Source organism: Pseudonaja textilis, chromosome 2, assembly GCF_049901715.1.
Source record: "Pseudonaja textilis isolate UNSWEBS1 chromosome 2, rPseTex1.2, whole genome shotgun sequence".
In the NCBI taxonomy this organism is placed as follows: Eukaryota; Metazoa; Chordata; class Lepidosauria; order Squamata; family Elapidae; genus Pseudonaja; species Pseudonaja textilis.
Window position 1 is genome coordinate 144459519 of NC_141991.1, and position 14789 is coordinate 144474307.

At 45.0% G+C, this 14789-nt stretch overlaps 1 protein-coding gene across 1 annotated transcript in view; it reads left to right on the forward strand.

Moving 5' to 3' along the window:
* The first annotated feature begins 606 nt into the window (after window positions 1-606).
* Window positions 607-14789, forward strand: part of KCND1 (potassium voltage-gated channel subfamily D member 1) — a 55370-nt gene continuing 41187 nt past the window's right edge. Inside the window, exons 1-2 of the mRNA XM_026711488.2 lie at window positions 607-800; window positions 1914-3643. Coding sequence (XP_026567273.1) covers window positions 2529-3643 — 1115 coding nt within the window. The 5' untranslated portion in view covers window positions 607-800; window positions 1914-2528. The remainder of the gene's footprint in view (window positions 801-1913; window positions 3644-14789) is intronic.

Genomic DNA, 14789 nt, shown 5'->3' on the forward strand with positions numbered 1-14789 from the left:
GCTTGAAGATGCTATCTGTTGATCGGGCACTTCTTCCAGCCTCCCCCCCCCACCTGCCCCCGCTTCCCGCCTCCTGCAGCTGCCCATCTCTAGTTTCTGACCGGTCTCCAGAGCATCCCGGCCACGCTCGATGCACTCTTAAGATGTCCGGTTTATTTATTTATTTGTTCCCTACGTGATCTCAGTCAGGAAGCTCTTTTCCCGGTCCCGGTCCCTTTTTTTTGCCTCTTCACGCCAGCCAGGTTCTTCCTCTGTATCCATTCTGGGTTTTTGCTTCATTCTCCTGTTGAACTCCTCCGCCTCTCCCTGTTTTTTGTTCTTCCCTCCATTCCGGGCCATTCATCCCATTCCTTTCCTGCCGCCTCCGTCTTCCCAGACTCTTGCGGCCACCACCACCACCACTCCCTCCCCAGGCTGCGTCTTCCCTTCCTTCCCAGCTCCTGCTGGCCCCCGGCCGGCCCGAGCTTTGCCTGGGGTGCGCGCCTCCGCCGCCTGCGATGCAGCCACTCACTGCTGCCAACCGCTCGCTCTGCCCCCCTCCCTGACGAATGCAGCTCACCCACACTCGCGCACACACACTCTCAGATACACAAACACACACGGCGCCCGGAGGGTGGGAGCGAGGCACAGTCAGACGGGCGAGCCGAAGGGAGCGATGAGGATCGGCACCGCCGAGGGCAACCGGAGCCTTGTGGCTTGCGTCCTGGGGGCGGCTCGGCACCTCCTAACCCGAATCCCATTACCACACACCGGGGTTTGCGGTGGTCAGGCTACTGCCTGCTTCTCGGACAGTCTCCGGGGTAAGAGCCTTGCGTTAGCCTCCCCACCCCACCCCAATTACTCCACATACCAGTTAGATTGGGCTTGTTCATGCCTTCAGCGTCTTAGATTTGAATGCTTTACTCCTCCGAGTTGCCACCATTCCATCAGAGATCACCGCCTTCTCTAAATTTGCCCTTCCTTCCTTCCTTCCTTCCTTCCTTCCTTCCATCCTTCCTTCCTTCCTTCCCACAAGGATCTTGTTTTTTTTTTTCCATTTTCAAACTTGCCTTGTTCTTCCTTTTCCTCCTGCCCAAATTCTGGTCATCTTCTTTTCTTGATTCCCATCCCCCTCCCAGTTTTCCCCTGCACCTTAATTTGTTGGATTTTTTTTAAAAAAAATTCAAATTGTTTATAAAGATGTGGGCATGTCAGTAGTTTGAGTCTAGCTTCCAGTTAGAGGTGGGAACTCTTGGCACAACTAAATGGGAAAGTTTGTTTGGATCCTGCGGGTGTTTCCTGAGAAATGCTCTTTTCTCTCCCCAATCTCTCTTCTCTGGGGCTGTTGTTAGTTTGCCCTGAGAAACAGCAGTTTTCACACCCCTAGTAGGTACGGAGAAATGACAAGTGTTCCCTTGCCTCTGCCAAACTCTTTGACAAAGCTTCCTCATGCCACATCTTGGACACAGCATTATGAAGAGACATCATACTTTTCTGTCAGTGGCCTTTTGACTCTTACAATATGAAATAAGTCCTGTTGGCTTCTCTAATCATTTGAGCTTTAGATTCCTAGATGCTGTTCTAGCTTAGGAGAAGGATTTACATAGTTTTCTAAGAGCTGATTTCCAGATGTCTTCCTCGGGGATGGTGTGCAATTGTGGATTTCATTCCTTTGACCACTTTCTAGGTTTCTCTTCCAAAAACGCAGTCAAAAGATTGGATCCCAAACTGGTGCCTCTTAGGATTAGCAGTTAATTAAACCATATTTCTCATGTAGCATTTTGGGATTCTCCTTTTCAGAAGCAAGACTTAATAACTTAAGAACTGCTGCATTCACTCCAAATGCCATAATCTAATGGCATGCAGTTATTTCTTTCTCATAGTTTGTTGTTTTTCTATTTCTCTCTCTGTCTCCCCCCAACCTCTTTCTACAGCAATGTGCGTCCTCCCTAAAGGTGAAGATATCAACTGAGCCCCTTTCTCCTACCTTCCCATCCCATGTTGGTATCCTGCCATCCATTTTCTCTGCCAACAGGAAGAAAGGATCAAAAGACAAAGAACAGCAGAATGATATAATTCACTGCAGGTTTCCCAAGAGGAGTGTCCATTATGTTCAGTCTGGACAGGACCAAATGGTCAAATTAATCTGTCACCAGGCACAAAATATGGAGAAGACCCCTGTCAGCTGCATTATCTCTTTCTGATTCCACAATTATTGATAGTACAGCATCTTGATCTGAATACAGAGCTGGAATGCTGTTTGGCGGCAGGTTCTCGAATGCATCCAGATTTGTTAACAACCACTGAAAACAGCTTGGATATTTTTGCACAGGAGAAAAACGTCACTTTTTGGGATAGTTTGTTGTGCTTGGATATTTTAGACAGTACTAATTCAGATGCTATGAGACCTTCTAAGTCACTGACTTATGGTTGCAACTGACCAAAGTAACCAGCTGAAGAATTATTTCAGGCACCTTTCCACTAGATAGCCCCTATTTACCAAGAGTCTTAGCGCATAAAGGATTTGATGGTGATACAGCTTATACAGTATGGCTGCTGGAGTGGCAACCTGGCTGCCCTTTGCTCGGGCAGCAGCTGTGGGCTGGCTCCCACTGGCCAAGAAGCCTATGCCCAAACCTCCTCTCGATAATAAACGCCGCCATGATGAAATCTTAGTGGTCAACGTTAGTGGAAAACGCTTCCAAACGTGGAAGAATACCCTTGACCGTTATCCAGATACCTTGTTAGGCAGTTCCGAGAAGGAATTCTTTTTTGACGAAGACAGCAAGGAATATTTCTTTGATCGCGACCCAGAGATGTTTCGGCACATTCTCAACTTCTATCGTACCGGCAGGCTCCATTACCCCCGCCAGGAGTGCATACAGGCCTTTGACGAAGAGCTGTCCTTTTATGGAATCATCCCAGAGCTGATTGGTGACTGCTGCTTGGAAGAATACCGAGATCGCAAGAAGGAGAATGCAGAGCGCCTGGCTGAGGATGAAGAAGCCGAGATTGCCACGGACACTGCCTTGCCGCCAGATAGCACATTCCGCCAACAGCTCTGGAGAGCATTCGAGAACCCCCACACCAGCACTATGGCTTTGGTCTTCTACTATGTGACTGGTTTCTTCATTGCCGTCTCGGTCATTGCCAATGTGGTGGAGACAATCCCATGCCGGCCAGCTCCTGGGCAGAAGAGAAGCATGTCGTGTGGGGATCGTTTCCCCAAAGCTTTCTTCTGCATGGACACAGCCTGTGTCCTCATCTTCACTTTTGAGTATTTCATGCGGCTTTTTGCTGCCCCAAGTCGATTTAAGTTCATGAAGAGTGTGATGAGTATCATTGACGTTGTGGCCATCATGCCTTATTATATTGGGCTGGTGATGCCAGAAAATGAAAACGTCTCTGGGGCCTTTGTGACCCTGAGAGTCTTCCGTGTCTTCCGCATCTTCAAATTCTCACGCCACTCACAGGGCCTAAGGATCCTGGGCTATACTCTTAAGAGCTGTGCCTCTGAGTTGGGCTTCCTTCTCTTCTCCCTCACTATGGCTATCATCATCTTTGCTACAGTTATGTTCTATGCCGAGAAGAGCACAACGGAGACCAACTTCACCAGCATCCCTGCTGCCTTCTGGTACACTATCGTCACCATGACCACACTTGGGTGAGTTCCCCTCTTTCAGACATGGCCTTAAGGCCTCCACTCTACACTATTTATCTCATTCTTTTCCCTGCTCAAATAGGGAAAAAAACCCTCTAATTACACTTCTTTTGAAAGTTGATTATCAAGTTGATGTCTAATGGCATCCTGACTTCCTTGTTAATTAATGTGCCCCAAGTCCAAGCTGTCAGATAATGAGCTGTGAGAATTAAGAGCTTGTCAGTTTCCAGAATAGACGTAAAAGCCAAACCATTTAGGAGATGGGTAAGTATTGAGTCCATACAGGTCACTATATTGGTTTGGAAGTTATGTCATCTACAATGGGGTCCAAATAGCCTCTTCCCCAGACGCTTTTATAAAGTGGTGGAAAAAAGATGGCTCTGCCAAATGAAAGAGAAAACATGTGCTCTCACCTTTAGAGGATTCTGAGATCAATGTGGCATTATCTTCAAGGAGTTACTGTCAAAAAAGTATCTTTATCATTAGGGGAAGGTGAGAAGGCACCCATATGAGAACCAAGAGAAATGATGGAACCTATTGAGGTCAAATAAATGGGAGTTGCAAACTAAAAGGGCAATGGGTGAAGGAAGGAAGGAAGGAGGGAGGGAGGGAAGGAAGGGTGGCTTTAGGAAAGATGTATAAATATGTGGATCTATTCCCTCAAAACTAGAAGCATCATTTTTGCATCTGTTATGGATGAAAACTTTATCCTATTCTTTCAAATATAACATTTCCTCCATTTCACTATTCTGTACACAATGTGCTGACTTGTAATCATAGCTCCGGCTGCTGTACAGAAGCACTAATCTTCCCTTTTAAACTACAACATTGGGGGATTTGTATGCATTCTAGAACTGTATTCTGGAAAATCAAAAAGTGATTTTGGGTGCTCTTGTGCATGCATACTTGCCGGTTGGATTTTTAAATGTTGAAACTGGTGGTCTGGTACTTCAGAATGTCAGCAGCCTTCAGAGATTTATTTTATTCAGTCAACTGATTGATTCCCTTTTTCCTCTGAATTCCACTGCATATCATGTGTTACATTAGAACAGGAATAGAAATCTAGTGCCTCAAGATCTGTATAAAATTTTAGTTCCAGTTCATTTCTGGGGCTTTCCAGGATTCACATTCCATGATGGGGTTAGTACCGTATGATCATTTTTAGAATTAAGAGGTTAAATCAAATTATTACTAAGTTATTAAAATCATGTTGTTATTGATGTACCTTACATAATACGTAGCACTTTATAATTTACCATTAGCAAAAAAACAAGTTCCTTCTCTCAAAGGTTCATTTACAATATAAAGAGAAATTGAGACATTGTCAGAAAAAGAAGGTTCTGTGAGAAAAAGCAAGATGTGGGTGGCTATTTTGAAAGATTCAGGGTGGTATAGATCAAGGGCTTTTGGAAGTCTGCAGGAAGCCCTGAGGCTATGCGATGCTACTAGGTTTATTATTAACAAAGGGCTTTCCTATATTCCAATGCATCGTTATTTCTGGCATCTATTTTTGTACCTATTTTGTTTCATCGTTCCTGGGAGCATTCAGGCTGCCACAAGATTTCAGCGTAGAATCAAAGTTGGGGAGTTTTTATAATCCATCGGCTTCCATCTGAGAGAACTAATGAACGTGTGTTGAGACTGTGTGAAACCTATTTTTATTTTTAATTCTTTAATTCTCCCTGTAAGATTCTCCAAGGGTAGTAATGTCTGGAATTACCCCCAATTTACACTAACAACAATCTCTGGAGTTGGTCCAGGGTAACAGAAAGGGCAGTTAGAAAGGAGTGAGTTCTGGAGAGCCAAAGGCAAATGTCAAGGAGATTTGAAGAATCTGGTCAGATATACTGGGAGTACTTTCAGAAGTTGTCCAGAACAATCCTTTGGCCAACTATTAATTTCCAAGAAGAGGGCTCTCAGGCTTCAAGCCTCCCTGGGAGCCATTCTCAGTCTGCCTGACCAAATTTCCTAAATCCGCTTGACATTCGCTTATGAATCTCTACCAGCAAAGGATAAGAGAAAGAGATTTTGACTACAGAGAGAGAAAATATAAGTGCTGCTATATCAGATACTAGGACTCTGGTTGAAAATAAAGAATCGGGGGAAAGGAAAAAGGCTAGATAAGAAGTTAGTGTCATTTACTGGGAATTTTTTGGCTTAATTCTGATGAAGGGAGGGGGGAGGGAGGGAGGGAGGGAGGAAGGAAGGAAGGAAGGAAGGAAGAAAGGAAGGAAAGAAATAATCCACTTCTCAGAGATCAGTAAATTATTTATTATCTTACCAACTGGAATTAGTGTTTCTGCTTCAAACTGAAAATCTGGCTGATGGATTTGTTAAGGCAATCACCAACGATCACTTCCATTTTTCCATATTCTGACTGTGCGGCTGATAGTTCAGTGCAATGATGGGTTGGCCAGAAACACAGCAGGGGTTTAGGATAGAAGAAATTATTATGGTAGAGGGAAGCTCTGATACGTGCTCGTTTTTGATTCAGAATGTATCCATATGGTGATTTCCTGACGGTTTTGAATCATGAAAGGGTAGATTGTGCCTCCAGACAAGGAAAAATGGAGCCTTGATTCGCTCTATGTTGGAAGTGGGCCAGGTTGGGACTGAAGGCCGATCCTTCAGGATCAGGACTGTTGGGAGTCTGGCAAAGAGGAGAAGGAAGAAAGGAGCATGAACAGGTGGCGACTAGTTTGAATGAAAAGAATCTTCGTTCTCTGCTGTGTCTAAACTTAATGAGGATCCACTGGTTGCTATAACATTTCCCCAGTGTCAGCAGCTGAGCTAGCAAGAACTCTTGGTTCCCCTCCTTCCCAGTCTCTACTAGGCCTCTGTGGAGAATTACCCTTCCCAATAAATCCCAGCCATAACTCCCAACTCTTTTCCTATTCTCAACTAAGCCACAAAGCCCTGCTTCTCATTCCACTCTCCTCTCCCAAAATCTGATGGTTCCCATTACTGGGAAGTTTAATTATCTGCCCTGTTCCCATCCTGCTCAATTAAGTTTTAATAACTTGCTTGCCCTTGTGCCAGAGAGACACCCGCTGTCAGCAAACATACCCACTCCCAGTTCCAAGCCCTGAAGACGTCTGTGAAAGCCTCTGTTTCCACATAAAGGGGCACCGAGGCATCTGAGCTGCTTTCCCCCTCAGGAATTGGGCTAGGAAGCGAGGTCTCCTGGTACCCCCATCTCCACCCAGAATAAAGTCTCTCTTTGTCTTCGTGGCATTCTCCCTTGCCTGTTCTATGGCAGCCCTTTCTTGTTCCGCTGGGTGCCCATGGGCCAGCCTTTGATACTTTAAGCGACATAATATTAAACCAGACTCACCATTAATCACCACAGTAATCCCTGTGGCTCTGCAGCTCTTTTAGCTTGGCAGAGGCACAGCTTTTTCCTTCCCCCATGAGATCCCAGTGGGACTCCTGCTTTCCTGGGTGGGAAAAGCTCTTTGCAGAGAGCCCCGATGATGGACGGTCTTAGTAGTTTGGATAGAATGTATTTTTCTAGGAGTCATATAAATAACAAATCAAGAATTCCTGCTGTTGCCAAATATTACCTTGGGTATGCTTTCTAGAAGGAATGTACAATTTTATTTATTATTAAATTTATGAGCTGCTCATCTAGATGTGGGCCTACTCTGGGAGGCTCTGGTGTGGACTAGTGTGTAATATTAAGTCACAGCAGCCATTCCTCAGCAGTCTTTGGCCTTGGACTTTTGTCACACAGGCAGGAAAATCGTGGAACTGAGCTTCTGAGATAGCTGGAGAAATCCATTTGTGGGCAAAAATTAACAAGGTCCTACCTCAGGGGTCTTCAAACTTGACAGCTTTAAGACTTGTGGACTTCAACGCCCAGAATTCCTCTTCCAGTCATGTTAGCTCAGAAATTCTGGGAGTTGAAGTCCACAAGTCTTAAACTTGCCAAGTTTGAAGGCCCTTGCCCTACCTTGTCATTTCTATTCTCCACCTGTAAAATGGGAATAGAGTGAATTACCTTTCAGGATTGATGTTAATGCTTAATGGATCCAGTGAATCATATCAGGCAATCAAGCTTACTGCAACAGTTGGCCACTTAATTTAGATCCATCTGTGAGACTGACCTCTCTAAATTGCCTTGCTAGTTCAGATTGCTGCTGTTACTACCTCATATAGACTTTTTTTGCACAGTTTTTGAAAATACAGGAGACCCCCTCAGACTCTAAAAGGGCAGTTCAGGGACTTCCCCAACAAGGTCATGCATGCATGGAATGATGGGAATGGTAGTCTTCACACATTTGGAGGTAGGTTGGCTTGGGAAGGCTGGCTGGATCACCGTTTCCAGAATATTCTTGCTGTTGCTTGCTGCCATACTTGTCCCCAGGGCCTGGGTGAAGCTTTTCTCCAGCTCTCCATTCTTCAGCCTGACCTCTGGACAACGTCCTCAGTTATTCAGCATTCTTTCTGTGCCATCCTGCCAGGGGCACCTAGCTTGTCTTGCCCTGAGGAAGAATAAGTTGTACATACTTCCCTGGCTGCTGCATTCTTCCTCCTCTTTCCTGTCTCTTCTCCTTTCTGTTCCCAGTACAGTTTGTCTCTTTTCCGTCAATGTTCTTTTGCTCATGGATTTCTGGATTCTTAGCAGCAATCTCCTGACAGCTTTCCTTCCCCTCAGTTTTCTAGCCCTTGGTCTTCCCGCATACTCAGCTGACAGGACACCATCCTTCATGCAGAAAAGTCCAAATTAAAAATAGCTCTGGGGTGCTGCAGCTTCTTGTATAAGTGGGTGCCTTGCCACAGAATGGGTGGCATCAACATGTACTCAGAGAAAGGCTCAAGGTACCTTGTTGCTCATATAATAAGGCTGGGTCTTATTTTTTTTTAAGCCCCGAAAAAATGGCTAGGCCATCTTTTCGGGGGTGACTTAATGCCCCCACCTTGCATCCTCGGGCAGGCGGGCGGCGACGGCTTGGATCTGGACCTTGGTGTTGGTGGGGCAATTCGTATCAGGAGACCTTCCCCCACCGTTGCTTTCCCTTCTCCCATGCTGCTGCAGCATTTGGAGCAACGCCATGGCATTCAGCGCAGCCACGCAGTATTTGGCGCAGCCACGCTGAGCCGGCCAGGGCTCCTCCCTGCAACCGGAACCCAGTGGAGACACACAGCTTCAGGCGCTCCTGTCGCCGCCTTCCCGGGAATCGTTCAAAGGCAAAGCCCATTCTTTTAAAAACGACGCCCACTACCGGTACGACAAAGCCTCCCCTGCCCAAGAGGGCAGCCCAACCCCACACGGGGAGGCGAATCTTCCAGGGCCGCAGTGCAGGATTGGCCCACCCCGGGAGAAGCGCCCAGCTGCCATCCCTGCCTGGCACTGGGCAGAGCGCAAAGAGCTTCGCCTGGGGTGCCCAACGCAGCTGACAGGCAGGCCCTCCTGCCCGGTGGTGGAGCTCTGGCCAAAGCAGCGAGCGCCTCCCTGCCGGGCCATCCGCTCATCCCACCAGGGCCACACCGGAGCTGGGTGGGCTTGGCAGAGCCAGGAAAGCGAGCCGCGGGTGTGCCCTGCTTGCCAAGTGAAAGAGCCGGGCCGACCCGAGCTTGGCTTCCTTCCCAAGTCCCTCCAGCCTGACCCCGAAGTGGCCACTGGGAGAGGCTGCCCGAGGCAGTGATAGCGCCCACCCATCCGTGGACAGGGAGGCAAGGCAATGGCCCGTGCCGCATCCTCCAAGCTGAACCCCACCAAGTGAGCGCCAATGCCCATGCCGCTGCAACGTTTCGAGCTGCCAGCATGTTTGGAGATGCGTGGACCAGGACGGGGTGGGTGAGGGGTGGAAGGGACGGGCAGCTTCAGGCTGTCTCTGCTAGACCCACCGGCCAGGGAAGCAGCACCTGAAGCCGAGTGTCTCCGCCAGGCTCCGGTTGCAGGGAGGAGCCCTGGCTTGCTGCGCGTGGTTGCACCAAATGCCGCTTGGCTGTGCCAAACACCGCGGCGTTGCTCCAAACACTGTGGCAGCACAGGGAGAAGGGAAAGCAATGGTGGTAGAAGGTCTTCCGATACGAAGTACCTCACCAATGCCGAGGTCAACGCAGGCAGCACCATATCCGGGTGTGCAACAAAAGTACTTCCTAATGGCAACCCCACCCCCCGCCATTCCCCCCCATTTTGCATGTTTTAATATAGGCCTTAATTTGGGGGGAGGGGCTTAATTTCATTTCATGCCTATAAAACATGCTGGGACTTCCTATTGGGGGAGGCCGTATTGTTGGAGAAACAGGGTACATCTGGCTGCTCTTTCTATTCGACATCGCTCCATCTTTGCATCAAAGAAGACGATTGTTTAATTTAGTTTAATTTAATTTTGTCCCTCCCTCCCCCCACCATGAGGTGTTTTGAAAGGCATCTTTGGCTGTTTGTCCACTTTGCAGGGGCAATGCCAGTGCTGGGTTTCCCTAGCCTGGATGCAGCCAGGTCAGCAATTCCGAGCTTTTATTGTTGTTGCTGAGTAATTTCTCTTTATGGGCTAAGTCACTTAATGTGTAACCAAAGGGAGGAGAAAGAAATAAATAAATTTCCAGGCAGTGAAGAAGCCTACGTAGGAATTGAATTATTTATAGTAGGACCACAGAGAGAGGAGAGAACTGGCTGCCACTGAAACAGAATTCTGTTAAAATCGTGGCTGCAGGAATGGACCCTTTGGGGATGGAAATTTGGCTTGAAAAAGAAGGAAGGGGGCTAAATTAAGGGGTAAAGAATTATTAGGAGGAAGGACTAGTGAAAATGAAGAAGAGCTACTGGCTGCTTCCCATTGAACTCTACTGATCTGACCAGCTCCCCAACCTCAAAAAGGGAACTGGTGGGTTATTTCAAAATCTTTAAACTCAAGAGATTCTGGATCCTTTCTTTGCTCCATTTGGGCGGAGGGTGATTGGCACCAGTTTTCTTTTCAGAATTTTTAAACTTAAAATTCAGAAGCAAATACTGGTGAGGTTAAAAAGATGGTAATACTTGGATTTTGGGGGGTGGGTGGGTGGGTGGGGGAGCCTGAATTCAATTGCAGTTATGAAATAGTTCACAAGGTGCCTTAAAAAAGGCAGGGAAAAGTCAGCTGCCCTGCCCTCAAATTGGCAGCATTAGATTAAATCCTTGTGAATTCCTCGTTGGTTCAAGATCAGTCTGCACTTAAGCATTTAAAACATTTAAATGTTTAAGATCTCCAGCTTTAGATTTGGGACGTCTTATAGGGATGAAATTTATAAAATAGTTTGAAATGGAGTACAGTTTGTCTCATCCATTCAACCTATTTCAAGAGCTCATGTCAAAACTTCATCTAGTCATGGAATAAATCTCTCTCTAGGAATACCAATACAATGAGCAACAATTTGAGGAGGAGGCTCAAATCACTTTTTATTGTAGATGCAAAACAAATTAATGGTGAGGAACAGCTACTGCAGAATCTAGGAATCTAGCCATATTTATAGTTCCAGAGTTTAGGCCCTCCGTCTGTTTCTCCTCCTTTCAATGGGATAGAATTGAAGTTGCCTTTTCTCACACTTGAATGCCGATGAAACATGCTTGGGGTTCTTGATTACACAATTTTTGTCTTGCCACTTTCAACCCTTGTTAACTGGGCATGTGGGAGCAATGACTAGACTGTTTCTGAGATTCTATTTTCTCACTATTCAGTAGCTACAGCCATTTGCATCTGACGAGGGCAAATATGGATACAAAGAACCCCAAATCTTCAGAACAAAATGCAGTTATTTATTTTTTAAAAAAACAAAGAAAAATGCAAGTATTCACACCAAAGCTTCCATAGTGATTTTTTACTTGGCACAATTTTGCTGTTGCTTGTAGCTCTTTTCACCATGACTCCTGAGATTACCATAAGGACTAGGACCTTGCTTCTTTTTATAATGAAAATTGAAATTCTCAGGAACCTCCACTGCCCAAGAACCTCACCTGTACTTCCACAGAATTATGGTATATATACATTGCCCTGCACAGGGTTGAATAAACCTTGGCAACTTTCTGTTTAGAAAGAAAGGCAGAATTTCATAGCAAGGAGCTACCACTGAATAGACTTATTATGTAGGCCAAATGATATGGTTAGTTGATGGAAAAGCAGAATCACAAGTATGTGCGGGAGAGGAATGCATCTATTTTTATGCAAGCAATTATCAGGACTTTGAGGCTGTGGGTGAAATGAAAGATGGCAGTGCCAACCTAACCAGCTAGCCAGAGCCCAGTGGTGTTGCTGAATCATTAACCCCATCGTTCTCTGAATGCTGTATTAGTTGACTGCCAGGCTGTGGAGGGCTCCCGATTTCTACATAAATAGCTGCCTTGCCACAAGCCAAACCAATAATTCATACTGATCCTGAATTTTCAGGTCTTTCCTGAGATCCCTTCAACAGAGATTTTCTCATTTGCAGTGGAACATGGACTTTATCTCTGAGATGGGGCCAGGTTTGGCCTAAGGAAGATCCACGTTTTTCCCAATCTGCAGAGCCCCCTCCTTGTTCTCTCATAGGATTATTCCTCATTCTACTGCTGAAATGAATTTTGCTGTTAGGTGCCTAATGATTTATTGGTTCAAGCATTGGCTTTGTTTGCCTAGCACACTAAATCAAAAAATGTGGTTTACAATCCATATATTGAATTTTAGCTAAGCCATATTATGGTCTGCTTCTTTATGGCTTAGCATGGTGCAATCCACCAATTATGATTTGTTTAACAAACCATGATTAAGCAAGTAATGGCTTTGCATGGCATATGAAGTGAACCACTGACTTTCAGCTCTGTTTTAGGTAGAACAGAAATTAGAATAGAATAGAATAGAATAGAATAGAATAGAATAGAATAGAATAGAATTCTTTATTGGCCAAGTGTGATTGGACACACAAGGAATTTGTCTTAGTGCAAATGCTCTCAGCGTACATAAAAGAAAAGGTACATTCACCAAGAGTTAAAAACCATAAAGTACAACACTTAATAATAGTCAGGGTACAATATTGCAGCCTTGATGCACTCTTTTATTCTGAGTTTTCTAATCTATAGCTTTCTTTGAACCACTTTAGAAGTTTGGCACCAAGATCTCCAAATTGTTGTTATACTCCTGCTATTGGGAACACCTTGTGCTTAGAAGTATGAGCGTGTACAAAGGGTTCTTCCTCAACTACTGTTGAGAGTGAAATTTTGCAAATTGTTCATTATGTTGCATGCTGAATTGGAAATCCAGTTGACAGAACAAAATCTGTTTCTATGAAAAGAGGCCCCTTTTATTAAGTCCTGAAGAGCTTCTCCCTTGGCCAGAGTGGACAGGTCATATTAACCCTTCAGGTGATGCTTTGCAATGGATAGACAACAATGGCTGGGAAACTAATGTGGGATGTCATCCAAGGGAAATAGAACCACAGCCAATACTTTCATTCCCCATTCAAAACTTGCTACAGAAATTTCCTTTTATTCAATGCAGTCAGTTCTCATCTACTTGCTTTTGGCAAGCATTTTTCTCTTGAAAAAGGGTTTTGCAAACTAAAACACCCTGGGATCGATCACTTGCTTGGCTCAGGAGACCTTTGATGCATTTTAGATCCCTAGTCTGGTGCACTCTACCTCTGTAGGAAGATAATTCCCATTTCCCCCAGCCAGCACAGTCAACAGTGTTGCTGGCTAAGAAGAGTGAGAATCGCAGCCCAGTGCACTGGGAGGGCACTAGGCTGGGGAATGTCATTCTGGGTGTTTTTAATTTTTTTAAAAAGAAAGGTTTGGTGATGCTGTTCATTCTACTTTGGGGGATCTGTATGCAATGGTGCAAACAAAGCTCCTTGCCTTTGAAGCCCAGAAAGCAGCCACTTCCTCTAGCATCCTGTTTCAGAGGACTTCATAGCTATCATGTGTGCAGTTCCCCCGTCACTCACAGTCTCAGCAGGAGTGAGCTGGGTTTTTTTTTTTTTTTTGCATGAACACACACATGCAGGCAGCTGTTTTAATGTTTCAGGAAAGGAGGTGGTTTTGCTCATAACTGATCTGCTATTCAAAAAACTACCCATTTGGAAGGCTTTGCAGCTGCAGTCTACAATCACACAAAGCCATAGTGTGTTTGGTTTTGGCTTAATGCAATAAGGGGAACCCAACGGTTAGGTTTTTTAAAATCATAATTTAGAATGTTAGTGAACTCAGCCAGTGGTGGTCTTTCAGCATGTGTTGAGGAAACATGTGTTGGGGAAACATGGTTCATACTGAAACGGTCACTCAATCTCTTTAGTGGTGTCCATGGTTTTGAAGAAGGAATGATCATTGCCTAACTGTTTTGCCTTTGAGGAGGGTGTGACTCTGATGGTTTTGGAAGAGATCCAGAGTCCTGGGATGGAAGAGCAGGTGACAGCAGCGAAGGCTTTGAGAAATGGGCAGATTTGCCAACAGAAGAGCCTGCTATTGCCTTGACAAGAATGAGATTTATTGTTACAAATGTTTTCTTCAATATAGCTTTGCTTATGCAGTTTTTTTCTTCTACCACAAATTAGTAATGCTGCAGTCTGCTAGCTATTTGCTTGGGAGTAGAACTCAGTAGGGCTTGGTTTTTTTTTTTAAACTTTTAACATTTTATAAAGAATGAGGAAATAAATTTCTGCCCCATGGTATATATATACCCTGGAAATATATCCAAAAGAGAGAGTTGAGGAGAGAAAGGGAAATGAAGACAGTTCTATAGGAAAATTATTAGGTTTCTGAATTCATGCTGCTCTATCCTAAAATGGTGATGCTTGATATGGATTTTTACAAAAATTGTCCTGAGCAAGGATCATCTTTAAAGGATAGCAGATATCAATGGTTTTTTTAGAAAGGCCAATTGATTAATCTTACGTTTCAAAGCTATTCATTTATGTATAATATTAAAACAAGCATTTTGCAATGCAAACTTAGTCTCCAAAATCCATATTCCTCAGCCAGTAAACATGAGACAAATTGAGAGCATTTGCCTAATTTATTTTCATTTCTAACTCTACCTTGGTGTCTGATGGGAGAGGAATAGAACTCTGGGGACTTTATTCAGGTCTCCCTCTGAGTTCAGAAATTTCAACAGGCCCTCATTCCTCTAAGGCAGGGGTCTCCAACCTTGGCAACTTTAAGACTGGTGGACTTCAACACTCAGAATTCCTCAGCCTG